This window comes from Podarcis vaucheri (genome assembly GCF_965113315.1).
Source record: "Podarcis vaucheri genome assembly, chromosome: 2".
NCBI classification, from domain to species: Eukaryota; Metazoa; Chordata; class Lepidosauria; order Squamata; family Lacertidae; genus Podarcis; species Podarcis vaucheri.
In genome coordinates this window covers 133,159,651-133,187,612 of record NC_138760.1, presented here as the reverse complement: position 1 = coordinate 133,187,612, position 27,962 = coordinate 133,159,651, and the positions used below count along the sequence as shown (strand labels likewise).

Sequence of the window (27,962 nt, the reverse complement as noted above, 5' to 3'; positions counted from 1 at the left end):
TTTAAAGACCTGTCTATACAACTTTATATACAAATACCAGAACTTCACATGCACTCCATGCATTTAAGACTGCTTTCCCATTATCTGAGTTCATTGATGGGAAGGAAAGTGAACTCAGAGAGAAATACGTCAAACACTCCATACATCTAAATGTTTTCTTCTCCCCTTTGAGAATCTGTAGAGGTTTCTTAAGCATCCCATTCTAACTGATGCACCGCTCTGGGACTTCCAGGTTGTCGCATCAGAGTTCAGTCGCCTGCCATGCACCCTCTGCAGCAGATCAGGTCCTGTGGTAAACTGGTCCCCAACCATTAGCCCCTCCCTCACCTGTCTGCTCTTCGGCCAGACCAGGTTTCTGGAGCAAGGCTGGATGTTACGGCAAAATCTGGGTGCGAGGCTGCTCTGCCACCCAGCTCGTCGGACTAAGTCCGCGGGTCCCTGCAGAGGAAAATGAGCTCAGCCGGAGACAGGAGCAAGCTGCAGAAGAGATCCAAGTTTATTGCGCAACAGGTTCAAGGCGAGATTGAACAGCGAGAAAGGGGTGACATGAACTTTTGAAACTTCCCTCTATGTCCCAGAATACAGTGCAAAATACATCCCAGTTACATCATGAATACATTAAGAAGAGGTTGGGTTACACAGGTTACATCATGAATACATTAAGAAGAGGTTGGGTTACATGGATTAACATATGGAGGAGGGAGGGGGGATATGCAGAGCTGGAGATATGCGCAGATAAGCACATCCTGAGTACCAGTGATGAGAAGACAATGATCCATGTACTGGCATTGCCCGGAGGAAAGATTTGGCAGAGTGATTTGACAGGATTAGGGTCTTGACACCTTGCTTGAGGGATGATGGAGGACAGGGGAGGTGTCATGGGGTCCTAGAGAAATTGAGCAAATTGGCACGTTGAGTTTCTATGAATTTTATAGATTTTAGTCTCTTTTGACATTGACAATTGGGAATAAATGGATATATTGTAGCGAAGAAGGTAAAGAAGACATGCCCCCCCTTCTGTATCACTGGCAGACCCTTTTACCTTTTCAGAAACAGGACGAAACAGAACTGGTAAGGCTGCCACCACTCCCTTGTCCCAGGGTTACCTTAAGCCACAGCTCAAGGGAGACGGCCGTGCTTCTTTGTTACTGGTTAACTCCCAACTACAAGTTGCTTCCACAAGCTTGCAGGCAGAAATTCTTTAGTAAGGCGCAACCAAGAAGCTAGGCATTGGATTTAGCTATTTCCCCGGATAGGCACACACAAGACAAGAGAAAGTTTCTTGCTTAAAATTTATTTTAAAACATAAAGAACATGCTAAAAAGCAGGCACATCTTTTGGTAGATTACAAGTAAAGAGAAAATAAAAACGTTGCAAAATATAGCTAGCTAATACTCACTTCTACACTCTAAGGCAAAGATAGGATAGTTCAGAGTCCTTCAGAGATCCGCATTCAGAGGTCTTAGAAAATCTTCATCACAAAAGAACGGCTGCTTAGGTGGAACATCAGCAGCAGGGCGATTTTGCGGATTGCAGAGCACACCTTCCCAGCCATTCTCAAGATCTTTTATCCCTAATTTGCACATGGAATCAGATCCCCCAGGCCCAATCACCACTCTTGGTTACATTTGAATTCTCCAATAACCAGCTTGTGGGCTAATAATTTTAACTTCTGACAGCTGGGCCAATTAAGGCTCCAGAGCCTACATCAAAGATGTTTCCTCCCTTTCTTGGAGCTTATGCAGATGCACCTCCTTTGGGCAATTAACAGGGAGATAACATCACCGGCTGGATATGCATAACTTCCCTCACAGGTGTCAACCCTTCACATTATCCAGAGAATTCCTCTCCCATAGTAAACCTTTCACGCCCTTGGAGCCAACGGGTCTACGGGTTAAAGCAACAGGACCTAGTTCCCATAATTCTTGCTGGTTTCCCACAAGGCCTCACTCTCCGCTTGACCAAAGTACTAACTTTACTACAGGTGCCATGGGGGTGGGAGAGAGAGTGTGGGTATAGCCCCCCCCATAAGGCTCTGGGGTTACTGGAACATCGGAGCACCCTGCCTAAAGTGGAAAGCTATAAAAATGTTGGGGGTTAACAAGAACTTGACTATGGGCCAGACGAGGAAGACACCCTCAACCAAAGTAGAGCAGGAGAAACAAGAGGAGAAAGAAAGAAAAAAATGACTTGATGGAGATTCTTGCTTTCAGAGTGAAATCAGCTTATGCAAAAGCAAATAAACTACCAGGAGTTTGATTGATTTTATGAAACTCAAGATCAAGAACTCCAAACACACTACCAGAAAAACTGATTACAATGCTCAAAATTGCTGAAGAAAAGAACCAGCTATAAGTTTCTGGCTGATGCGCTCAAGAAGAATTCAATTCCCTTTAGTTGAGAATTCCTGGAAGGGAACTTTTTTATGTACATAGGGAAGAAACAAAGATGGCAAGGGCCAATAAAAACAGAGGCATTCTAGAGGAAATATATTTTAAAAAAGAGCTGGGAGATGCATCAGTAGAAGAGCTGGAGGAGGGAGATAGCTGATAAGGGGAAAGGGGACTTAAAACTGTTTAAAGGATTCAATGATGGATTTAAAATTGTTTTCATTGAATGTGAATGGTTTGAACAACAAAACCAAATGAAATAAAATTACACATATTTTCACAAGGAAACAACAACAAAAATGATTATTGGTAAAAAAAGGACTAGGACAGGAATTCATATAAAACAAAGAAAAGAGGGGTGGTACTATATATGAATTCCAAACTGGACTCTAAACAGATCTTTAGAGGTGAAGAATTATTGCAGTGAAAGTGATGGTGAAGGAGAAAAAAATATTATTGGTAGGAGCTGACGCACCTAATGAGGAAAAAGAAAGATTTCTTCCAACTATTGGATGAAAGTATGTCTGAGGTTTATGTTGGAAATATAATTATTATGGGCGATTTTAATGGAGTAGTATCACTGGACTAAGACAGAACACTGCAGAAAGGTATCTCAAAAGAAGGCAAAATACCAAATACTTTTTTTGTAATTAATTATGTAATTAGGAAGAATTTATAAAGAGCTTGGGAAATGTATAAGGATTTGTTGGAAAAGAAAACATCTTTGTGGCTTTCAGCCAACCAGATGAATTATAACTAGGGAGAAAATTACTTTACTTAGGGTGATGCTCCTGAAGGAACCATTTCTTTTAGGGATAACTGGGTTAAATGTTCCATGAAGACAGATGAACGACAGCAGCAAAAGTACTTTATGCACAAAAATGGCAAAATCAAGAGATAGCTACACTTGATCAAGAGAGCGGCAGTTAAAAGTAATGGAATATGTCAAATTGGCAAATTTAACTATGAAAAGAAGAGATCAAGACAGACATTAAGGAGGAGTAGAAACCTTTTGTTGAATATTCAAAGAATTTTTGTAAACATGTACAAACACAAGTAGGAGCTGGAGAAGAGTGTGGAAAAGGCAAGGTGTAAATATCTGAAATATGCAGCAATTTAAAAATTCTATGGGGAAACCATGGAGAGGAAGTCAAGTATGAAATAAATGTGTATCTGGAAAGTATGTAGCAATTTGTAAATAAATTCCATATAAAAACAAATTGCATATAAAATTATATATATAAGGTAATAGAAGAACTTCCCACACTCCTTCCATTCAAATCATTTCTGCTTTTTCAGTTTGTTGGTAGATTGTTGGGTTTCAACTCTTAAAGCTTCTCCTCCTTGTGAGTCCATTGATGTTTTGTAAGAACATCAGGACTGAAGCGCTCTTGACACTCCATATAAGTAAGTGGTTTTCGCTCTGTGAGTTCAATGGTGTTTGCTAAGGTGTCCACTTCTATTGAAGCTCTTTCCAAACTCCATGCATTTAAATGGTTTCTCACCTGTGTGAGTCCGTTGATGCTTTCTAAGCGTTCCACTCTCAGTGAAGCTCTTTCCACATTCCATGCATTTAAATGGTTTCTCCCCTGTGTGACTCCGTTGATGAATTCTAAGGTGTCCACTCTGACTGAAGCTTTCCACACTACATGCATTTAGAATCATAGAATCATAGAGTTGGAAGAGACCACAAGGGCCATCGAGTCCAACCCCCTGCCAAGCAGGAAACACCATCAGAGCACTCCTGACATATGGTTGTCAAGCCTCTGCTTAAAGACCTCCAAAGCAGGAGACTCCACCACACTCCTTGGCAGCAAATTCCACTGTCGAACAGCTCTTACTGTCAGGAAGTTCTTCCTAATGTTTAGGTGGAATCTTCTTTCTTGTAGTTTGGATCCATTGCTCCGTGTCCGCTTCTCTGGAGCAGCAGAAATGGTTTCTCCCCTGTGTGACTCCGTTGATGAATTCTAAGGTCTCCACTCTGACTGAAGCTCTTTCCACACCCCATGCACTTAAATGGTTTCTCCCCTGTGTGACTCCGTTGATGAATTCTAAGGTATCCACTCTGAGTGAAACTCTTTCCACATTCCATGCATTCAAATGGTTTCTCCCCTGTGTGACTCCGTTGATGAATTCTAAGGGCTCCACTCCGACTGAAGCTCTTTCCACACTCCATGCATTTAAATGGTTTCTCCCCTGTGTGACTCCGTTGATGAATTCTAAGTTGTCCACTCTCACTGAAGCTCTTCCCACACTCCATGCATTTAAATGGTTTCTCCCCAGTGTGACTCCGTTGATGAATTCTAAGGTGTCCACTCTGACTGAAGCTCTTTCCACACTCCATGCATTCAAATGGTTTCTCCCCTGTGTGACTCCGTTGATGAATTCTAAGTTGTCCACTCTCACTGAAGCTCTTCCCACACTCCATGCATTTAAATGGTTTCTCCCCAGTGTGACTCCGTTGATGAATTCTAAGGTGTCCACTCTGACTGAAGCTCTTTCCACACTCCATGCATTCAAATGGTTTCTCCCCCGTGTGACTCTGTTGATGAATTCTAAGTTGTCCACTCTCACTGAAGCTCTTCCCACACTCCATGCATTTAAATGGTTTCTCCCCCGTGTGAGTCCGTTGATGAATTCTAAGGTATCCACTCTGAGTGAAACTCTTTCCACATTCCATGCATTCAAATGGTTTCTCCCCCGTGTGAGTCCGTTGATGAATTCTAAGGTTTCCACTAGTACTGAAGCTCTTTCCACACTCCATGCATTTAAATGATTTCTCCCCTGTGTGACTCCGTTGATGAATTCTAAGGTTTCCACTAGTACTGAAGCTCTTTCCACACTCCATGCATTTAAATGATTTCTCCCCTGTGTGACTCCGTTGATGAATTCTAAGATTTCCACTCTCAGTAAAGCTCTTTCCACACTCCATGCATTTAAATGGTTTCTCCCCCGTGTGAGTCCGTTGATGAATTCTAAGTTTTCCATTCTCAGAGAAGCTCTTTCCACATTCCATGCATTTAAATGGTTTCTCCCCAGTATGACTCCGTTGATGAATTCTAAGGTATCCACTCCGACTGAAGCTCTTTCCACACTCCATGCATTTAAATGGTTTCTCCCCCGTGTGACTCCGTTGATGAATTCTAAGGTGTCCACTCTGACTGAAGCTCTTTCCACACTCCATGCATTTAAATGGTTTCTCCCCTGTGTGAGTCCATTGATGTTTTCCAAGTGTTCCACTGTCAGTGAAACTCCTTCCACACTCCATACTTTCAAATTGTTTCTCCTCTCTCTTTTCACATTCCATGAATTTATATGGTTTCTTTGTTATTCCCATTGGACATGGCCCTCCAGAATTTTGACTGCCTTCTCCATTGTCTTCTTTCAACAGGGAGGAGCGGGGGGAAAGAAACCTAGGAAGAGAACAAAGGAATATTACACACATCAATTAGCACCTGCTCTTATTTTGACATCTCGTACATTCTTTCCTGTCCTCCATATGAAATTTTTCGGAAAGACAGATGAAATAATGTTAAATAATGGTAATGCATCATCAGCCTTTCCTAACCTTTAATTAAGCATTAATGAAGCAGCATTATCTTAGAATACAGTTTAACTGTGGGCTTTACGTTTGATAAAAAATTGTTTATCACAGGAAAGGGAGCTGCTCTATGTTCCATGAACCTGGCCAATATTCATCAGGGTCCTAAGTTCATCATGAAGTTCTTCATCCTCTGCACTATAATCCTACACCCCTTGGGCCACATTTTATCCCCTTCGACCTCTAGATGTTTATTCATCACCTGCACATTCCCTTTGGCCTCAGGAGGTCCATACTGACCATTTTGGGAGACCCATATATAAGTCTAGTGACAAGGCTTGGTGCTTGTGGCCGGTTGAAGGAGTGCTCAGTGGGACAATGTTCTTGGGGTTGGACCTCCATCTCTCAGCCTTGCATTCTTGAATGGAGAGAGCTCAAGATGCAGAAGGAAAGCAGCTGGAGCCTGACTGCTGGGAAGGCCAGATTGAGACACCCTCCCCAATTATGATTTATAATAATTATATGCCACCGGGTCTCGCACCCGCCTCCTGACACTGGCTTATCTTAGCGGAGATTCCCTGTCCAGGCCTCTCTCACTGTTCTTCCTCCTCCCTTCAGGATATTCTAGCTCTGCTCCAACTGGGAATTATTTATTAAATTGTTATACCTCTCTTCATCTGAATATCACAAGATAAAAATATGTGTTTGTCAGGGGTTCAGGAGCAGAGGCACAGGAAAGGGAGGAAACAGAGAGCAAGGGGGAGGAATCAGAAGGAAATATGAGCGAGGACAGCGGCCCGAGATCTCCGAGTCTTTCCAGTGAGTCGGAAGACTGACAGAAAGGAGCGCCAGTGCTCAGAGCAAGGGGGGCATCCAGGGGGACACCCCAGGAAGAAGGGACCAGAGGGGACTCAGAGAGCAGCAGTTGGAAATCGGGGCCAGCTTCCCCAATAGAGGGCAGTAGGGAGGAAGGGTGCCAGGTATCGGGATCCGGCGGCTCGCCGCAGGAGGGAGAGCATGAGTCAGGACTGGCCACACCTCCGTCGGGGAGCGAGGAAACGGTCAAGAGGAAGGTGGAAGGTTGGGCGCGCGCACCAAGTTCAAATACACAGGAAGGCGGCACAGTAAGCAGCCCGGAAAGGGAGCCGGGTCCCAAAGCCCGCCGCAAGGAGGGAGAAGGGTCCGGGGGGTCAGCGTCAGAAGAGTCCAGGAAGGAAGAGACCCAGGGGGGCAGAGGGACCCAGAGAAGAAAGGAAAGGCGGAAGAGGTGGAGTAAGGCTAGGGTATTAAGTTGGTGGACAGGAGGCGGAGACTCAGACGGAGCTCCGCCGGTCTAGCTTCTAAGACATAGAGCTGCACGCTGCGGCTTGAAAATGGAAACTGTAACGCAATAAAGACTTTTATATAGTATTGCCTCTGTGAGCTGGGATCTGAGAGCAGCCCTGACAGTAAGCTCCGTCTCACAAGTTTTGGCACCTAAAGCCTTGCAGCGGGAGTAAACGCAGCGAGGGGTGAAGGTTGGTGCCTACTCGCGAGCTCACGAAAAGCCGAAAAGATGACTGCCGAACAGCAGATAGCAGATCTGCAAAATGCAGTGACACAACTAAACGCCGAGATACTCGCATCCAGGAAGAGAGAGGGGGAAGCAGCTGCCACCTACAAGGATCTCCAAATCAGGTTGGACATGCTTACGAAGCAAGGGCAACCGGGGCCCAAACCGGAGGGAATTGGGCTGGGGAGAAGAGGAGGCGGTCTAGTATCTCACTTGGATGGGAATTTGCAGCAGTACCCCAACTTCCGAGCGGATGTGCAGTGTGCGCTGCAACTGCTGGACAAAGACTTTAGAGATGAGCAAGAGAAGGTGGGGTTTATCCTATCCCATTTGCATGGAGACGCTAAAGCGTGGTTGCGCAATCTGTAGAGAGATAAGGATCCGGCGCTCCAAAGTGCGGATGCCTTCATTAAAGCAATGGATGCGTGCTTTTTATCAAGCATAGACGTTGATCTTGCCCGGAAAGAGATACATGGGCTGAAGCAGGGGAGGGCCAGTGTAAGGCAATATCATGCCCGCTTTTTTGCACTGGTCAGTGCACTGGAATGGGACAGAGATTCAGCTCCAGTCAGAGACCTTTTTTGGGAAGGCTTGAGCGGAGCGGTAAAAGATGAAATTGCGAGGGGGGAGAGACCCCGGAGCACTCAGGAGATCGTGCAGAGGGCGCTGACGGTTGGGGTGCGTCTGGAAGAACGTCCATGGAGCAGGGACGAAGGGCGTGGAGGACGCGAGTCAGCGAGAGGGTTTTCCTTCTTTCCCAGGGATGCAGCGCGTGCGCAATCCACGCCTCCGCCAGGAGGGGGGGCGGAACCTATGGAGGTTGGAGGTGCCAGGGCTCAGTCAGCTAACAGAGCCCCAGCACCGGGAGCAGTCAAAGCAAAGCCTCCTAGAGGGAACCGGAAGTGCTACATCTGCGACAGTCCTCAGCACATGGCGAAAGAGTGTCCCCAGAGGCTCCACAAGCACACTGCAGCCTCCGCAATGGTGACTGAAGCAACGCAGCACAGAGAACCACAGCAGGGAAACGACGGAGTCTGGCTGGAGACAGAGGCACTGGGGCCCAGCCAGACGAGTCAGTAAAGCAGTCCCCAGAGATTTTGCAGCCCACAGACCCCCTCCCGCCCAAACCAGTAGTGCAGCTCACCGCATCGCTCCAGCTACCCAATGGACTCACAATAGACGTGCCAATTACCATTGACTCGGGAAGCAACGCGGACTTTATAGGGCAGGATTTTATCGAGCAGCACGAAATAACGTTACTGCCGGCCACGCTGCCCCTGCAGGTCGTCACGGTGGATGGCAGGGAACTGCTAGGGGGGCAAGTGGTGAAGCAAACGCCGCCGATGGTGATGCGACTTGGAAATCACAGGGAAGTCATCAGTTTTAATGTCACCCAACTGTCGGACACGCCTGTAGTGCTGGGCATGAGTTGGCTGGACAGGCACAGTCCTACACTAGCGTGGTACCAGCGGCTCATCTTACTGTGCGGAACACTGCATTCTGCCTAGGCAGGAGGGAGAAGAGGACGAGTCGCAACTGCAAGTGGGCACGCTGCAAGCGGTCCCCCACAAGTACGCAGAATTTTTGGAGGTTTTCTGCGAGAAGGAGGCGGACAAGCTACCGCCCCACAGGCCATATGACTGCAAGATTGACCTCCTGCCAGGGGCGACGCTGCCGACAGGGAAACTGTATTCCATGTGTGAAGGTGAGCTACAGGAGCTCAGAGAGTTCATAGAGCATAATTTGGAGCGCGGTTTCATCCGAGAGTCCAAGGCAGTGGGGGGCAGTCCCGTATTCTTTGTGAAGAAGGACACGCCCCCCAAAAGGACTCGTAGTTGACTATCGGATCTTGAACTCGAAGACCAAGCCCACGGCTTTCCCCATGCCCAAAATCGACGACCTCCTCGCGACGGTGCGCAAAGGACGTGTGTTCACCAAGTTGGACCTGCGAGGGGCGTACAACCTTATTCGCATACGGGAGGGCGACGAGTGGAAGACGGCCATGTTCACGCCTGTCAGGGGTTCAGAAGCAGAGACGCAGGAAAGGGAGGAAACAGAGAGCGAGGGGGAGGAATACGAAGGAAGGATGAGTGATGATGACGACCCGAGATCCCCGAGTCTGTCCAGTGAATCAGAGGGTTCACAGAAAGGAGCGCCAGTGGTCAGAGCGAGGGGGGAACACAGGGGGACACCCCAGGAAGAAGGGACCAGAGGGGAATCAGAGCAGCAGCAGCTGGAAGTCGGGACCAACGTTCCCAGCTGAGAGCAGCGGGGAGAAAGTGTTGGCTTTTTGCAGTATGGTAACGCTGCAGAGAGCTTGCTGGGGAGATCATGCATTAAAAAGAAAGGACTCAAAAAGTACTTAAAGGTTTTAATAAGAAAAACAAAAACTCCATTTACACTAAATACATTAACAAACCAAACCAAACCAAACCAGACCCAACCACCAACCCATCCCCCAGGGGAATGGCAGAGCTAGGTGCTGCTCCTTATATACTCTACCCAAATGCTGACACGCCTTAATCAAATACAACTCAGCAGCACCTGCTATGTTTCACAGCTGTAAAGCTGGGTCTCGTTATCTTGCTCTGGCCCATTAAAGACATACACATGGAGTGGAACAATGATGAACCTTTACATTTAAAGAAACCATTCAACATTTCCCCTGCGGTTCATCATTGTGGAACAAAAACATAAAGCATACTTTGTACATGTCTTTCATGTGTAACCTTTGGAAGTGCTTTTGTAAAAATATCTGCAATTTGATTGTCACCTGGAACATATTTAAATACAACCATTTCATCAGCAATTAGTTTCTTTACAAATTCTAAACGTAATCTTAAGACTCTAGTGCGCTGCGTATTGGTCTCTGAACACAGGATAGCAAGTCCACTCTGGGAATCAAGGTAAACGTTTACTGGTAGTGTTACTTGCATTTGTAGGTCTGCAAATACCTGCAGATACCATTCTACATCACGAGTGGCCTGAACGCATGCACATAATTCACTCTCTGTTGTGGAGAGACAAATAATGGTTTGTGTCTGGGACTTCCATTCAAATGGACAACCGTTGTAACAAAACACCATACCAGACACACCCCTGCAATTATTTTGCTCCACTGCATGAGATGCATCACAGAAAATTTCAAAACCTTTGTCAATACTTGATGTAAACTGCAACCTATAATGTTTGGTATGTTTAAGGTACATCACCACTCTCTTAAGAGCAGAGAAACATTGTGTAGTGGGCTTTTCCACAAATTTTGCCAGAAAGTGAAAAGCATAAGTTATATCTGGTCTTGAGATTCTTTGAATGAAATTTAGCTTGCCTATAGCAGAATGATACAAAGTTTTGTTAGGAAATGGCTTATCTTCACCTGTAAAGGTGAAACCACACACCATAGGCGTTTCCTTCCCATTTGCATTTTCTAAACATAGCATTTCAACTAGATCATCAATTTTTGCAGTTTGATGAACCAGAAAAGATCCATTTTTGCCTTTCTCAATTTGCATGGATAAGTAATTTTTAGCTATGCCTAATTCCACCACATCAAATTTCTTCTGTAACTGTGAAACTACCTGTTCATATTCCTGTTTAGTTTTTGTAGAAATTAACACGTCATCTACATACACACATATTTTTGTTACAGAGTTTGCCCTTTCCTTTATAAACACACAATTGTCTGCCTTTCCTTGTGAAAAACCAATATCTAGCAATTCTTTTGCTAAAGTTTGGTGCCAATTCCTTCCACTTTGGTGCAGACCATAAAGGGATTTATTTAATTTGCATACCAAACCTTCAGCAGCGTCTATGCCTTCAGGGACACGCATAAAAATTTGTTCTTTTAAATCTGCAAACAAATATGCAGTTTTTATATCTAGGTGATAAACAGAATGTCCACGTTGTGATGCATCTTTTAACAAAAGCTTAACTGTTTCATATTTTACACTTGGTGAATAGCACAAATCATAATCTTCGCCTGGAATTTGTTGAAAGCCCCTAGCAACTAATCTTGCCTTGTACCTTACAACTTCATTTTTGTCATTCATTTTAACTCTATAAACCCATTTTGAATCAATAAGTCTCATATCTGGGGTTTGTGGTACAAGAGACCAAGTGTTATGCTCTTTTAAAGAAGCTATCTCAGAGTTCATAGCTTTATACCAATTTACAGCTTGGTGCTTAGGTAAATTCTGAACATCATTGTAGCTTTTTGGCTCGAAAACCGCCTTATTGGCATACACAGTATTAAAATGTTCATCTGCAAATCGTTGTGGCTTCTGCCTCTTTCTATCTGAACGTCTCAGTCCGGAAGGAGAGTCAGACTCCTCAGACTTAATGGGATTCAATGAACTACTAGTTTCAGGTTGTAAATCATCACTGTCAGACTGAAGAGGTGCCTGTAGGCTAAGCTCACGGTCAGAAAACTCAAGAGAATCTAACCTCCCCTCGGGTGCCTGTGACTTTAAATCATCAAACAAATTATCAGATTCAACAGGCTTTTTGTCTTTTTCTATTAATTCAGAATCACCATTTCCTCCTGCTGCTGCTTCTTCTACCTCTTCTTCCTCAGTATCATTTATACCATTAGTATCTTGGAAAACAGCAACGCCATTCCAATTTACAGTTTGTATCATGCTTCTGGTAATATGAAATTTGCCAGTTCCTGGTATGTAAATTCTGTACGCCCCCTGCTGGTAGCCCATTAATTTTCCCTGGACACTACGCTCACCCAATTTCTGCTTAGCAGGATAATGCATAATTACATCTGAACCCCAAATACGTAGGTATTTCAGATTAGGGCGTTTTTTAAACAACTTCTCATAGGGGGTGACATCTAAACCAGAATGATAACTGCGATTTCTAACATAACAAAAGGCATTGAGTGCTTCAGCCCAAAATGCTTTGGGCAGATTAGCATCGTGCAGATAAGTTTTAACCCCTGCCTGCAGGTCACGCTGCACAACTTCAACAAGCCCATTTTGCCAGGGACTTCGGGGGCAAGATAACTCATGAGTAGTCCCCTGCGCTTCCAGGAATTTCTCAAAATCCTCAGAAACAAATTCCCCGCCCCGGTCAGAAAACAGATTCTTAATTGGTTTGTTAAAATGCGTTTTTACCCAGTTGCAAAAAACCTTGTACTTCTCAAATGCTTGGGACTTCTCAGCTATTGCATAAGTCCAACAATATCTACTATACTGGTCTATGAGGGTAAGCCAGTACTTAGAACCTCCTAATGACTGTGGGAGTGGCCCAACCAAATCACAATGCACACGCTCAAATGGCTCAGTTACTTTCCTATCTGAGCACCTACCCTTGCGTGCAACCTTAATCTTATTCTTGCAACAGGATAGACACTGCATAAAGAATTTGCATGGTTTTAAGTTGAGGCCATTGACAATACTCTTTGTCTTAATTACATCAGCAAAATTCAGGTGTCCCAGAATTCTGTGCGCCTCGTGGACACACCCAGAATGTGGTCTTACATTCCTCAACCCCTGGCTTGACTGTGCTGCTCTGCAATTTATAGGCGATTGGGAGTAGGTGCGAAAATACAGTCTATATAAACCATCAGATTCCCGGGCATACAATAGACGTTTGTTCCCATCGAAAAACTCACACATTGAATTTAAGAAACGCACAGTTATCCCTTGATGAGCAAAGCACCTTACTGACAATAAATTGTCCACTGACGGGCAGTAAATACAGTTCGCTATTGTAATGTTTAAAGAGTCAAGTTTAACAGTACCCCTGCCAAGCGACTGCAGGACTTGTGAATTGGCTAAATGTACATTACCAATTTCCTCTTCGAAAGAAATAAACAAGCTTCGATCATTGCAGACGTGCTGAGATGCACCTGAGTCGATAACAAAAGACTTCCACTTGGCATCTTTAATTCTTTTACGATCTTTAGTCCGAGCGTGAAAAGCTCGCGGCTCATTTCTGTCTCTACTATACGATGTCGGCTGCTGGGCTGACGACAGTGATTGACGAACAGAAACAGGCTTGGGAGTACTTTGCTTTCTTTTGGATCTGCAGTCCCTTGCAAAATATTCTTGCTTATTGCAGAACCAACAACGCTTTGCAGCTTTAAATGCAGTTGTATCACCACAGGTTTGCATATGGCGTTCCTCATTCTTTCTGGAAACAGGAGTGCTTATGGCACAAGCCTCCCTTCTATCCAACTCGCCCATTAATCTTGCCGTTACCCCTTCCACAGTTAATTGTGCTGGTGGAACGGCAGATATCTGGCTAGCTATACCATCAAAGTTCTCATTAAGGGAACACAGGATGATAAAAACATACTGAATATCAGGTACCTCCATGTCCCTTCGAATTAATTCACCGCGTATTGCCTCCAGACGTCTCAAGTGTGCTGCCAAATCACCACCAGGCTGCAACTTCGTCTGGTACAACTGCTTGAAAAACGTCAATGCAGACGCTGACTCTTTTCTAACATGCACTGCTGCAAGACTGTCCCACATTTCTTTGGCAGTTTTCTTATTTCTTATATAGACTACTTGCTGGTCGCTGACTGCCAAATTAATTATCGCCCTGGCTTTTGCATCTCCTTTCGACCAAGCATTAGTTACAGGGTCAGGAGGGTCATCAGTTACATAGGTCCATACTTCTCTAGAGGTCAAAAGCGCCTCCACCCGAAAAGACCATAAACTATAGTTCTCATCTGTTAGCTGTGGGAAGACCAGAGCCTTTTCAGCTTCAGGAACCCGGTCAACCATTCTGAAACTCTTCGAGACCCACAAAAACTACGCTAACAGGAGAAGGAGTTTTCAAACCTCTCTCAGAGTCCAAAAATATGCAGTCATCCACTCAGCAGCTGGGCCCATAACCAAAGATGTTGGCTTTTTGCAGTATGGTAACGCTGCAGAGAGCTTGCTGGGGAGATCATGCATTAAAAAGAAAGGACTCAAAAAGTACTTAAAGGTTTTAATAAGAAAAACAAAAACTCCATTTACACTAAATACATTAACAAACCAAACCAAACCAAACCAGACCCAACCACCAACCCATCCCCCAGGGGAATGGCAGAGCTAGGTGCTGCTCCTTATATACTCTACCCAAATGCTGACACGCCTTAATCAAATACAACTCAGCAGCACCTGCTATGTTTCACAGCTGTAAAGCTGGGTCTCGTTATCTTGCTCTGGCCCATTAAAGACATACACATGGAGTGGAACAATGATGAACCTTTACATTTAAAGAAACCATTCAACAGAAAGGGGACCAGGCATTGAGTTCCGGAGGCTTTCAGCAGGAGGGAGGGCATGAGTCAGGAGTGGTCACGCCCTCATCAGGGAGCGAGGAAACGGTCAAGAGGAAGGTAGGAAGTTGGGCGCGCGCGCCAAGTTCAAATGCAGCGGAAACTGGCGCAGTAAGCAGCCCGGAGAGGGAGCCAGGTCCTAAAGCCCGCCGCAAGGAGGCAGAAGGGTCCGGGGGGTCCGCTTCAGAGGAATCCCGGAAGGAAAAGGCCATGGGGGGCAGAGGGACCCAGAGACGGAAGGAGAGGCGCAAGAGGTGGAGCAAGGCTAGGGTATTAAGTTGGTGTACAGGAGGCGGAGACTCAGACGGGACTTCGCCGGTCTAGTGTAGAAGACGTAGAGCTGCACGCTGCAGTTCGGAAATGAAACCTGTAACTCAATAAAGACTCTTATAAAGTGAACGCTGGCTAGCGTGGTCCTATGTGAGCTGGGATCTGGTAGCAGCTCTGACAACGCCTCTGGGCACCTACGAATACAGAGTTATGCCGTTTGGATTACAAAATGGTTCCCACTGCTTTCAAGCTTTCATGCATCACGTGTTAGCGGGGCTCCTCTACAAGAAGTGTGTCTGCTTCCTGGATGACATCCTGATATTTTCTGAATCGCAGCAGGTCCACGACCGGGACGTCAAAGAAGTGCTGCGACGACTACAGGAGCATAGACTGTACGCCAAGCTGGAGAAGTGCCAGTTCGACATGACGGAGGTGGATTTCCTGGGATACAAATTGTCGGACAAGGGGCTCGCCATGGACAGTGCCAAGGTTCGCACAGTGTCGGACTGGAAGAGCCCGCGCAACCGGAGGGAGGTCCAGCGGTTTATCAGCTTTGCGAACTTCTATCGCAAGTTTATCAAGGGGTTCGCGATGCAGACTGCGGCCATTACCGACACGCTCAGCTCCAAGAAGAAGAAGTTCATCTGGACGGAGCAGGCGGAGCAGTCCTTTCAGAACCTCAAGCGTCTCTTCGCGTCGGAAGAGCAGCTACTGCATATCAATCCCAGCAAACCGATGAGGATTGAAACGGACGCTTCAGACAGGGCCGTGGGAGCCGTCCTGTTGCAGCGAGACCCGCAGGGGGATTGGAGACCGGGCGCCTTCTACTCCAGGAAGCTCAGCAAGTCGGAGCAGAACTACACCATTTGGAACAGGGAGTTGCTGGCCATTCATGCAGCATTCAAGGCGTGGCGGCACTTCCTGATTGGAGCCAAGCACACAGTGCAGGTCCGCACGGACCATAAGAATCTGGAGTACTGGCGCACGGCGAGGTTCCTGAACCAGAGGCACATTCGTTGGGCAGAGTTCTTTGCGGACTTTGACTTCCGTATAGAGTACGTCCCAGGTGACATCAACGTCATGGCGGATGCACTGTCCAGGAAACCGCAATACCTCGAGGAGGCGATGCCAGCGGCAGCCAAGCACATCTTCGCACCGAAAGCGTGGGCGTGCGCTTCGGCAGCTGTTGACCTGGATGCTGTACGGCGCGCGTTGCAGGACGACTCTTTCGCACGAGCAAAGATGGAAGAGGTGCACAAGGGCACGGCGAAGAGTGACGAGTTCCAAGTGCGAGACGGCTTGCTCATCCGCAAAGGGGCCATCTACGTGCCGGGAGACGAGCTTCGTGCCAAAGTACTGCAGCAGTTGCACGACGCACCCACAGCCGGGCACTTTGGCACAGAGAAGACGGCGGAGTTAGTCGCTAGAGACTTCTGGTGGCCCAGGATGCGCAGGGAAGTGGCGGACTACGTTGCGAGGTGCGATACCTGCCAGAGGGCTAAGCCAGTGCATAAACCGCCGGCGGGACTGCTGGAACCGGTGCAAACACCGTTCGAACCGTGGGAGAGGGTGGCGCTGGACTTTGTCACGGATCTGCCCAGCTTGAGGGGAAAGACAGCAGTGCTAGTGGTAGTGGATTTGTTCACCAAGATGGCACATTTCATTCCGTGTGCGAAGGTGGCCACAGCAGAACAAACAGCCAAACTGTTCATAGATCACGTGTTCAAAGTTCACGGTCTGCCACGGTCTATACTGTCTGACCGGGGGCGACAGTTCATCTCGAATTTCTGGCAGAAGCTGATGGGCATCCTGAACGTCAAGATCAACCTAGCGTCGGCGAGACACCCGCAGACCAACGGACAAGCGGAGCGCGTCAATGCCATCATGCAGCAGTACTTGAGATGTTACGCAAATCAACAGCCTGCTACGTGGGTGGACTATCTGCCACTCGCCGAGTTCGCCTACAACAACACGAAGCACGTGTCCACGGGGGTGACGCCGTTCTTCGCCAACAATGGGAGGCACCCCAGAACCTTCCCGGGACTTGAGAGGGGGGGAGGGGGAGCCGCAGGCAGCGGACGCATTCACGTCAGAGTTGCAGGAAGTCCACGACCAGCTGAGGAGGCAGTTGGAGCTAGCTAAGCACGCATACAAAGTGCAGGCGGACAGACACAGGAGGGTTGGGGAAAGCATACAGGTGGGAGACTGGGTTTGGCTGGCGGCCCAAGCAGTACCGGCCAGATCTCTAGCTAAGAAGAAACTGGGGCATAAGCAGCTGGGGCCCTACCAGGTTGAGGCGCAGATCAATCCGGTGGCCTTCCGGCTGACACTTCCGGAGGGATCCAGGATGCATCCGGTATTCCATAGATCAGTGCTCACTCCCTACAAGGCACCTCACAGATTTCAGGACTCAGGGACGGCCCCGAGTCCGCTTAGGGAAAGGACCACGCAGGGGGGGTTGCCAGAGGGGGAGCCCATCAACGAGGTCACAGAGATTTTAGACTCTAGATGGGGGGAAGAGGGAGTAGAATACCTGCTCGCCAGAGAGGGCACCCCAGCCAGTGCCAACAGCTGGGTGAAGGGCTACGCGTTGCAGGAACTGCTGCTCAAAGACGAGTTTCATGCCCTTTTCCCACACAGACCCATGCCAGCCGACTTTTTCGACGACTGGCTTTTCACACCCACGCTTTCAACCAGCACGTTCCAGGGGTTCGAATCGGAAGAGGAACCCGCACTGGGCACACGTTCCCCGGAGGGGTCGCCCTCGGGATCTGCCTCAGAACCCTCGTATTGGTGGGATGATCGACCAGAGGAGCAGTGGCGCAGGAAGTGGCTGGAGGGTCCCGGGCGAGCTACGTACCCAGGAGAGACCGAGGGAGAGACTGACTTGGACGTGTTCGGAGACGACCTTGGGTTCGAGCATGGCGGCACGGAGATGGAAGCAGAGGTGATAGAAGTCGATGAACGCAAGGAGGAAGAATCGGACTTATCCAGTTGGAGGCACGCCACGGGAAACGAACTGTATCCGGCATTCACCCCCGTGACAATGGAGCGCCCAGCACCCGCTCCTGAAGAAGCGGAGGGGGAAGGGGGGGCTTCGCGGGGGGGATGGATGTCAGGGGTTCAGGAGCAGAGGCACAGGAAAGGGAGGAAACAGAGAGCGAGGGGGAGGAATCAGAAGGAAATATGAGCGAGGACAGCGGCCCGAGATCTCCGAGTCTTTCCAGTGAGTCGGAAGACTCACAGAAAGGAGCGCCAGTGCTCAGAGCAAGGGGGGGACCCAGGGGGACACCCCAGGAAGAAGGGACCAGAGGGGACTCAGAGAGCAGCAGTTGGAAATCGGGGCCAGCTTCCCCAATAGAGGGCAGTAGGGAGGAAGGGTGCCAGGTATCGGGATCCGGCGGCTCGCCGCAGGAGGGAGAGCAGGAGTCAGGACTGGCCACACCTCCGTCGGGGAGCGAGGAAACGGTCAAGAGGAAGGTGGAAGGTTGGGCGCGCGCGCCAAGTTCAAATACACAGGAAGGCGGCACAGTAAGCAGCCCGGAAAGGGAGCCGGGTCCCAAAGCCCGCCGCAAGGAGGGAGAAGGGTCCGGGGGGTCAGCGTCAGAAGAGTCCAGGAAGGAAAAGACCCAGGGGGGCAGAGGGACCCAGAGAAGAAAGGAAAGGCGGAAGAGGTGGAGTAAGGCTAGGGTATTAAGTTGGTGGACAGGAGGCGGAGACTCAGACGGAGCTCCGCCGGTCTAGCTTCTAAGACGTAGAGCTGCACGCTGCGGCTTGAAAATGGAAACTGTAACGCAATAAAGACTTTTATATAGTATTGCCGGCTAGCGTGGTCCTCTGTGAGCTGGGATCTGAGAGCAGCCCTGACAGTGTTACACTGAAAAAGGTGAGTATTAAAGGTGAATAACACTGGCCAGAGTGGTGCATGCTCTGGTTATCTCCCGCTTGGACTACTGCAATGCGCTCTACGTGGGGCTACCTTTGAAGGTGACTCGGAAACTACAACTAATCCAGAATGCGGCAGCTAGACTGGTGACTGGCAGCGGCCGCCAATACCATATAACTTGAAAGACCTACATTGGCTCCCAGTACGTTTCCGAGCACAATTCAAAGTGTTGGTGCTGACCTTTAAAGCCCTAAACGGCCTCGGTCCAGTATACCTGAAGGAGCGTCTCCACCCCCATCATTCTGCCCGGACGCTGAGGTCCAGCGCCGAGGGCCTTCTGGCGGTTCCCTCATTGCGAGAAGCAAAGCTACAGGGAACCAGGCAGAGGGCCTTCTCGGTAGTGGCGCCCGCCCTGTGGAATGCCCTTCCAGCAGATGTCAAAGCGATAAACAACTACCTGACATTCAGAAGACATCTTAAGGCAGCCCTGTTCAGGGAAGTTTTTAACGTGTGATATTTTACTGTATTTTTGGTTTCTATGGAAGCCACCCAGAGTGGCTGGGGAGGCCCAGCCAGATGGGCGGGGTATAAATAATAAATTATTATTATTATTATTATTATTATTATGATTGTTGGAAAGAAAAGAAAGAAGGAAACCCGTGGTGTGTCCTCCTGAATGTAATATAATAATAACAATAACAATAACAACAATAATAATAATAGTAATAATAATAATGTGTAAAGAAGAAACCAATCTTCAAATCAGTTTCATATTCCCTGGCTGTATTTCTCAGCCATGATTGTGACTCAGAATCTTAGCCACACTTTATTCTAGAATATCAAGGAGACTGAGGAGACAAAGGGAGGTCAGAACCCTTTCCTCCCTTTTTTTTTTTTTTTTTTTTTTGCTTTTTACAAACACTGACAAGGACGCACTTTTCCCCCTCCAAAAATGAAGGGGAAATGTGTGTGCGTCCTATGGGGCAAATGCAGGCGTTCGCTGAAGCCTGGAGAGGGAGAAGGGTCGCTCTCGCTCTCCAGGCGTCACGCAGATCTCCGCAAGACGTAGGAGGAACCCGCGCTGGGCTCCCACGGCTTGTGGAGAGTTGCCTGTATGCTGAAGCCTGGGCATATCCCCGCTATAACACACAAGTTCTAATTAAATCCTAGTATTTACTATACCTAAACATTGAGCACCACAGACTACTACTAATAATAGTAATAATAATTTATTATTTCTACCCTGCCCATCTGGCTGAGTTTCCCCAGCCACTCTGGGCGGCTCCCAATCGAGTGTTAAAAACAATACAGCATTAAATATTAAGAACTTCCCTAAACTGGGCTGCCTTCAGGTGTCTTTTAAAAATAAGATAGCTGCTTAATTCCTTGACATCTGATGGGAGGGCATTCCACAGGGCAAGCGCCACTACCCAGAAGGCCGTCTGTCTGGTTCCCTGTAACCTCACTTCTTGCAATGAGGGAACCGCCAGAAGGCCCTCGGCGCTGGATCTCAGTGTCCAGGTTGAACGATGGAGGTAGAGACGCTCCTTCAGGTATACAGGACTGAGGCCGTTTAGGGCTTAAAAGGTCAGCACCAACACTTTGAATGTGCTCGGAAACGTACTCAAATATTCCTCTGCAGTAAAGGAGGCAAATGGAAGCCTTCCCATTGTCTTTGTGCTTACAAATACTGCCTTAAGGAGGGATGAACAGGGTGGGCCTGTGACCTGGATTCAGGAACTAAAGTATTTACCATCACAAAAGAATGCCCAGGCTGCCTAGGTAATGCAGTCAGTGACCATTAACAGGTATCCTTGGGGACAGGTTTTCTGCTGTAGACTGCCTCCTGTGATGTATTCCTGCTGTAGACATTCTCCTTCTGTATGATATTTTGGGGGGTGGTCTTGGGTGGGCAATTTCAAAAGACTATATAAGGCCGTGCACACCTCCCTCCTGGTTGTGGTGAGGGGGGGACACTGTTGCAATAAAGATCAGGCTTACTAGCCACTTTGCTTCTCCATATACTCTGGTTGGCCTCTGTTATTTTCTCCTACCAATATGGAACCCACTTAAGGACTATATGGGCTCTTGAATACCCCATAAGGGGAAAGGAATAGGTTTTTTCTTACAACAAAGGTCGTAAGAAAATATTTTAAGATGCCTAGACAGCATCTTAAAAAGTAGAGACATCACCTTGCCAACAAAGGTCCGTATAGTAAAAGCTATGGTTTTCCCAGTAGTGATGTATGGAAGTGACAGCTGGACCATAAAGAAGGCAGATCGCCAAAGAATTGATGCTTTTGAATTATGGTGCTGGAGGAGACTCTTGAGAGTCCCATGGACTGCAAGAAGATCCAACCGATCCATTGTGAAGGAGATCAGCCCTGAGTGCTCACTGGAAGGACAGATCGTGAAGCTGAGGCTCCAAGACTTTGGCCACCTCATGAGAAGAGAAGACTCCCTAGAAAAGACCCTGATGTTGGGAAAGATGGAGGGCACAAGGAGAAGGGGACGACAGAGGACGAGATGGTTGGATAGTGTCTTCGAAGCTACAGACATGGGTCTGGCCAAACTGCGGGAGGCAGTGGAGGACAGGGGTGCCTGGCTGCTCTAGTCCATGGGGTCATGAAGAGTCGGACACGACTAAACATCAAACAAGAATATGTTTGGTTGGCACGCTTATTTATGGCAGGATAAAACTAAAACACATAAGAGCTCTATGAATCAGGTTATTCAGAAAATCCTTTTTACAGTATGGGATAAATATAATAATCCGCTGGAAAGAAAATCACCTCTTTGGCTTCCACCCACAAAAGCAACAGCTTTTTTAAAAATGCAATACGGAAGAAGCAATGGGCAACTTACAGAGATCTTTTGGACTTTTCGGAAGAAGAAATAAAACTGAATAAACAGGATGAGGTGGGTGGTGTGATGGCAGATTGGTTTCAATACCATCAAATCATCTTGTTTGGACAAGATAAAGGGAGAGGTTTTTGGACTGAAAGTTCACAGTTTGAAAGAGATATTATGGCGAGGAAAGAAAAAGTGTTTCCCAAATTTCAGGTAGAAAATTGTCCAATCTGAAGAAGTGTGCATGCAAACGAAAGCTCATCCCCAGAACAAACTTAGTTGGTCTCTTAGGTACTACTGAACAATTTTTTAAAAAAACTTTCCAAAATGTATGAGATACTATTAGAATGGGAAACAAAATTAAACTGGTAAAATCTGCAATGATACACTGGGCCAGAAATTTAGGTCATAATTAGAGCTGGGCTTGATGTTAATGTGCTAACTGTTTCCTAATATTTGAGCTGACATTATATTGCAGATCCAATGTGCATAAGGACTAGGAAATATCTGATTTTCAATATCGTGATAACTCGTCAGCTGACAGTTGCAATGTTCTCACCAGCTAAACCTCACAATATGAGCTGCTAAACGTTGCCATGTTATCAGCAGCTAAAGATTGCAATCAGGGTGGATACAATCAATGATTTTTTTAAAAAAATTAAAATCGGATTTTTTTATTTAAATCAGATTTTTTAAATCAGAATTTAAAAAAAAATGCTTTTAGAGGAAAAAGTCTATCTAAAGATAGTTTTATATTTAATTACATTATAGTCCAAAGGCTATTCATCAGGAAATAAGGATTTCTTTTTAATTATCTAGCATGAGGCTTTATATGGAATATTTAATTTTTTGGGTAAATGAATTCCATTAATCCATTCACAATGTCATGCTCTTCCAGAGGTTTTTGTAAGATTATTTGGGGAAGTTTTTCTAAAGAGACGATATTGTCACAGATGCTTGTTTTTGCCATTCTCAAAAGTGTGAATTTGTGTATCTGCAGAGATAACATGCCTTTTCTTCACAGGAAAAATGTTATAAAATAAACATACAGAGTTGACGGAAAACCTTAATCCCATTGTTCCAATGCAGAATTATATACACAGAATCAACCCCTTAAATTCTAAGTTCCAAGAGGTTCAATGAACAGATGGTTTGCAGTGGAAGAGATCTGCACAAGTAGCTAAGTGTGAAGCAGTAAAAACGAAAGGGCAACCTTGTGAGAAGAATACTCCACACATCTTGGGGTCTTTGTGTAGTGACAGAAGAGTTTAAGATTGAGAAAGGGACACGGCAAGGCTGCCCAATTTCTCCATTGCTCTTTATATCGGTCCTTGAGGTTTTGTTAAACATGATAAGAAAGGTCCAAGAGGTTAAAGGTATACAAGTGGGAGCTAAACTGTACAAACTGAAAGCATTTGCTGATGATTTAGTATTGACCTTACAGGAGCCAGAATCTAGTACTAAAAGGGTATTGGAACTGATTCAAGAATTTGGACAGGTAGCAGGTTTTAAGCTGAATAAGACGAAAACCAAGCTTTTAGAGAAAAACTTAACTGTGAATGAGAGAGAGAAGTTTCAGGAGGAGACAGGACTAACACTGGTTAAGAAAGTGAAATATTTAGGGGTTAACATGACTGCCAAAAATGTGAATTTATTTAAGGATAATTATGAAAAATGTTGGATTGAAGTGAAAAAGGATTTAGAAATATGGACAAATTTGAAGTTATCATTGTTAGGCCGAATTGCTGTGATAAAAATGAATGTGCTGCCAAGGATGTTGTTTTTGTTTCAAACATTACAAAATTTGGATAAGATGGATTGTTTCAAGAAGTGGCAGAAAGATATTTCCAGATTTGTTTGGCAGGGCAAGAAGCCTCAAATAAAATGTAAGATATTAACTGATGCTAAAGAAAGAGGTGGATTTGCCCTGCCAGACCTTAAACTTTATTATGAATCAGCTGCTTTTTGCTGGCTGAGAGAATGGCTGCTTCTTGAAAACACTGACGTGTTGGATCTAGGTTTCAATAATGCATTTGGTTGGCATGCATATTTGTGGTACGATAAGGTAAAAGTACATAAAGCGATTAAAAATCATATTGTTAGAAAAGCATTGTTTAATGTTTGGACAAGATATAAAGATTTGCTAGAAAAGAAAACCCCAAGATGGTTGTCACCAATGGAAGCGAAGGCACAGAAAAAACTCAATATGGAGGCCAAATGGCCGAAATATTGGGAAATTCTGGAACAAGATGGAGACAGAATAAAATTGCAGAGCTTTGAAAAATTGAAAAATAAAGTGCGAGATTGGCTCCATTATTATCAAATAATGGAGGCATACAATTTGGACAAAAAAGTTGGTTTCCAGGTGGAAAAATCAAAATTGGAAACAGAATTGTTAGATCCAAAAATTAAGAATTTGTCAAGAATGTATAACTTGCTGTTGAAATGGAACACTCAGGATGAAACGGTGAAATCAGCTATGATTAAATGGGCACAAGATGTTGGACATAACATAATGATGGCTGACTGGGAACAGTTATGGACCACAGGTATGAAATTCACGGCATTTAATGCCCTAAGAGAAAATTTAATGAAAATGATTTATAGGTGGTACATGACACCAGTCAAGCTTGCAAAAATTTATCATTTGCCCGACAATAAATGTTGGAAATGTAATGAGACTGAAGGTATATTCTTTCACCTTTGGTGGACATGCCCAAGGATTAAGACATTCTGGGAGATAATTTATAATGAAATGAAAAAGGTATTCAAATATAATTTCCTGAAGAAACCAGAGGCCTTTCTCCTGGGCATGGTCGGCCAATTGGTGCCAAAGAAGGATAGAACATTTTTTATGTATGCAACAACAGCAGCAAAGATACTTATCGCGAAATATTGGAAGACACAAGATTTACCCACCCGGGAAGAATGGCAGATGAAGTTGATGGACTATATGGAACTGGCGGAAATGACTGGCAGAATCCGAGACCAGGGAGAAGAGTCGGTGGAAGAAGATTGGAAAAAGTTTAAAGACTATTTACAGAAATACTGTAAAATTAATGAATGTTAGAAAAATGTTGGAATGAAGTTATATGGCTTTAGTAGAAATGTTATAAGGAATTAAGTATAAATAAATAGATTATTAAAGGAAAAAAATAAGGTTAGAATGTGTTAAGATAATTATAGGATAGAAAACAGAGGAAGATGGAAAGGAATTGCTGAAACAATTAACAGAAGTGGAATACAAAAAGGGAGGTGTGAGGAGGTTGGGGAAATAAGTGAATGAAAGATGGGATAATGAAATTGTTTGATTGTTTTTGTTTTGTTTTGCTAGTTTAATGTGTCAATGTTATGTAGTGTTTTTGTATTGTATTGTTTTTGTAGTGTTTAAATTGTTGGAAAAGTAATAAATATAAAATAATTATATGCCGCCGGGTCTCGCACCCGCCTCCTGACACTGGCTTATCTTAGCAGAGATTCCCTGTCCAGGCCTCTCTCACTGTTCTTCCTCCTTTGCCCTGGGTGGCCAAGGGCTTCTGGATATTCTAGTTCTGCTCCAACTGGGATTTATTTATTAAATTTCTATACCTCTTTTCATTTGAAGATCACAAGATAAAAATATGTGTGACACTGAAAAAGGTGAGTATTAAAGGTGAATAACACTGAGTGTGGAAAAGAATAGAAAGAAGATGAAACCAGTGGTGTGTCCACCTGAACGTAACATAATAATAATAACAATAATAATAATAATAATAACAACAACAATGATGTGTAAAGAAGAAACCAATTTTCAAAACAGTTTCATATTCCCTGGCTGTATTTCTCAGCCACGATTGTGACTCAGAATCTTAGCCACACTTTTTTCTAGAATATCAACTAGACATATGAGCCAGACATCCCTGGGATTTCATCCAGACATTCCTTTAGTGTGGGCAGCAGCAGCAGCGGAGAAAGGAAGGAAGCAACTTTGGGGGCAAACCATTTCCTTCAGAAGGTCTTCCCCAGCGGCCAGCAGGGTTGATATACTGCTCAGTGGGGACACCTTGGCTTTATACTGTTAGGGTCTGGATACCAATCACAATCCCTTGGAAATGTCTCAAGAACCCTTAAGATCCAATTTCACCAACTCCCAAGTAACACTGAGCCCTAGAGGAACCTTCTATGCTGAGTTGAGGCACCTCTGGCCCTCCAGATGTGGTTGGACTCAAAGGACCACCTGCCTAAGCAAGGATGGCCCATGGCCAGGGAGGATGGGAGTCTTATCTGGGGGGGGGACACTTTCCCCTTCTTCCCCCTCCCCTGAAAACGCTGAATATCTGTATTTCGTTTCCTCCTTCCTCCGTGATCTCCAACATCTTCCTGATACAGTCCCACGAACTGCACACATTCCCAAATCATCCTGCACCACTGACTTCCCGAGGCGGCTGCGTTGTGTCTGGGACACTGGCAATGGAACAGCACCTTCCACTGGATGAGAGGATAGAGGGTTAAATCAGGGCTGGCCAACTGGGACTCCGCTCCCTCCCCTCCTTGCCCCTCCCTGCACCTCCTGCCTGAGGGGGCTGCCTCAGTTTCCCTAGTGGGGGAGCAGGCCCCGAGAACAGCCTTCTCTCTTCCCCCAAAATACAGGAAACACGACAAAGAAGGCGTAGGAGTATCACCGTGGAACATAACAACAACAACAACAACAACAACAACAACTGGTTGTAAGTCCCTTTAGGCTGCCCAGGGCAAGAGAAAGCAACTCATATATTAAATAAACAAAGAACAATAAGAATAACTGAAACTGCAGCACAGTGGTACCTCGGGTTAAGTACTCAATTTGTTCCGGTGGTTAAGAAAGTGTTCTTAACATAATGGGGCCTCCTGCTGCTGCCGCGCCGCTGGACCACAATTTCTGTTCTCCTCCTGGGTTAGCGGAGTCTGTAACCTGAAGCGTATTTAACCCGAGGTACTACTGTAATAATAATAATAATAATAATAATAATAATAATAAGAAGAAGAAGAAGAAGAAGAAGAAGGCAGGCTCTTGAGGGGGGGCACGGGAACCCACCCATTTCCATAACAATCTTGAATCCCACAGAGTTAAGAGATCTGATATAGTGGGAATAATGGAAACCTGGCTGAAGGGAGAGAAGGAGTTGGGCCCAGGTGTCTCTGGGGGGGGGGAGCCCTTTAGATGCTTCTCCACGGAAACCCAGGAATGTGGGAGAGACTGGAGTTGCCCAGAGAGAAGCCTCAAAGGGGGGGGATAATAAAGGGGGCTTCCTCTTTCCCCCCCCCCATGGTTGGACTCCCTCTAACAGCCCCCAGCGCCCCCTGCAGCTCCTGATCTGGGACTTGAGGCAGGGCAAGGACTGAGCTTCAGGGGAGGAGAGGGTGGGTGGATCGGGGCTCCTGCTCAGGGATCTCTCCCTGGTCTACGCGGAGTCAAGGCAGATTCCTGGGCAGGAGGGAGAGGTCAAGGCAGGCGCCCCCCCAGCCCCTCTCTCTTTCTCCAAGATGGCTTCCATCCCTCCCCAGGGATGCTTCCCTTCCTCCCTCCGCCCCCCAACTTCCTCCTCCCTCCGCCCCCCCCCCGTCCCCTTGGCCCAGAGGCCCCCCTGGCCGGCTCAGCCTTCCTGCCAAATCTCTCCCCATCCCAGGAGGGACACGGGGGGGGGGTGTCTCCATCCAGGCCTCTCTCGCCCCCATTAACCCTTCTCCCCCCAAAGGGGACCCACCAACCCAGGATGGCGGCGCCCCAGAGATACCTGCCAGGGGGAAGCCAGAACTGGGGCCTGGGTTCAAGTCCCAGCCCGGGGGGGTCCCTTTTCCTTCCCGGGGGGCAGCTGAGCATCTCCTCTCCCCCCTCCCTTGCTCGCTCTGCTATTCCCATTTCCTTCCCCGCAAGACAAAGGGCTGGGGGTCTCCAAGGAGGCGCCCCCTCGGGGGGAGGGGCTCCTTTCTCCAAAACCAGCCCCTCCCCCGCTCGCCGGATCCCCAGAAGGGGGGAGGGGGAGGAACCCCCCACTTTCCTTTCATCCTCCCCAAATCCTGCCCCCTCCTTCCCAGCTGCCCTGTTTGCAGATTCAGGGGGAGGAAAAGCGCCCCCTTCTCTCCCCTTCCCCCCATATATAGATATATTTCGCACCTCTTTCCCCTCCTCCTCCTCCGCAGAGCTGCTCCTCTTCCGGGAAGGTGGATCAGGC

General features: G+C 46.5%; 2 protein-coding genes across 2 annotated transcripts in view; both read right to left on the bottom strand.

Annotated features, from left to right (window-relative positions):
* The window catches only part of LOC309526254 (uncharacterized protein), a gene marked incomplete at its 3' end in the record, with an annotated part of 151,122 nt that overhangs the window by 24,583 nt on the left and 98,577 nt on the right, over nucleotides 1-27,962 (bottom strand). The gene's annotated exons all lie outside the window — the stretch shown is intronic.
* LOC309527590 (uncharacterized protein) lies at nucleotides 1,818-27,962 on the bottom strand (the record flags this gene model as incomplete). The annotated part of the gene is made up of 3 exons (XM_082214413.1): nucleotides 27,905-27,962; nucleotides 5,234-5,803; nucleotides 1,818-1,887 (listed from the first exon to the last, which is right to left on the bottom strand). Exons 2-3 carry the CDS (start codon nucleotides 5,725-5,727, stop codon nucleotides 1,818-1,820), a joined length of 564 nt encoding a protein of 187 aa, XP_082070539.1. The 5' UTR covers nucleotides 5,728-5,803; nucleotides 27,905-27,962.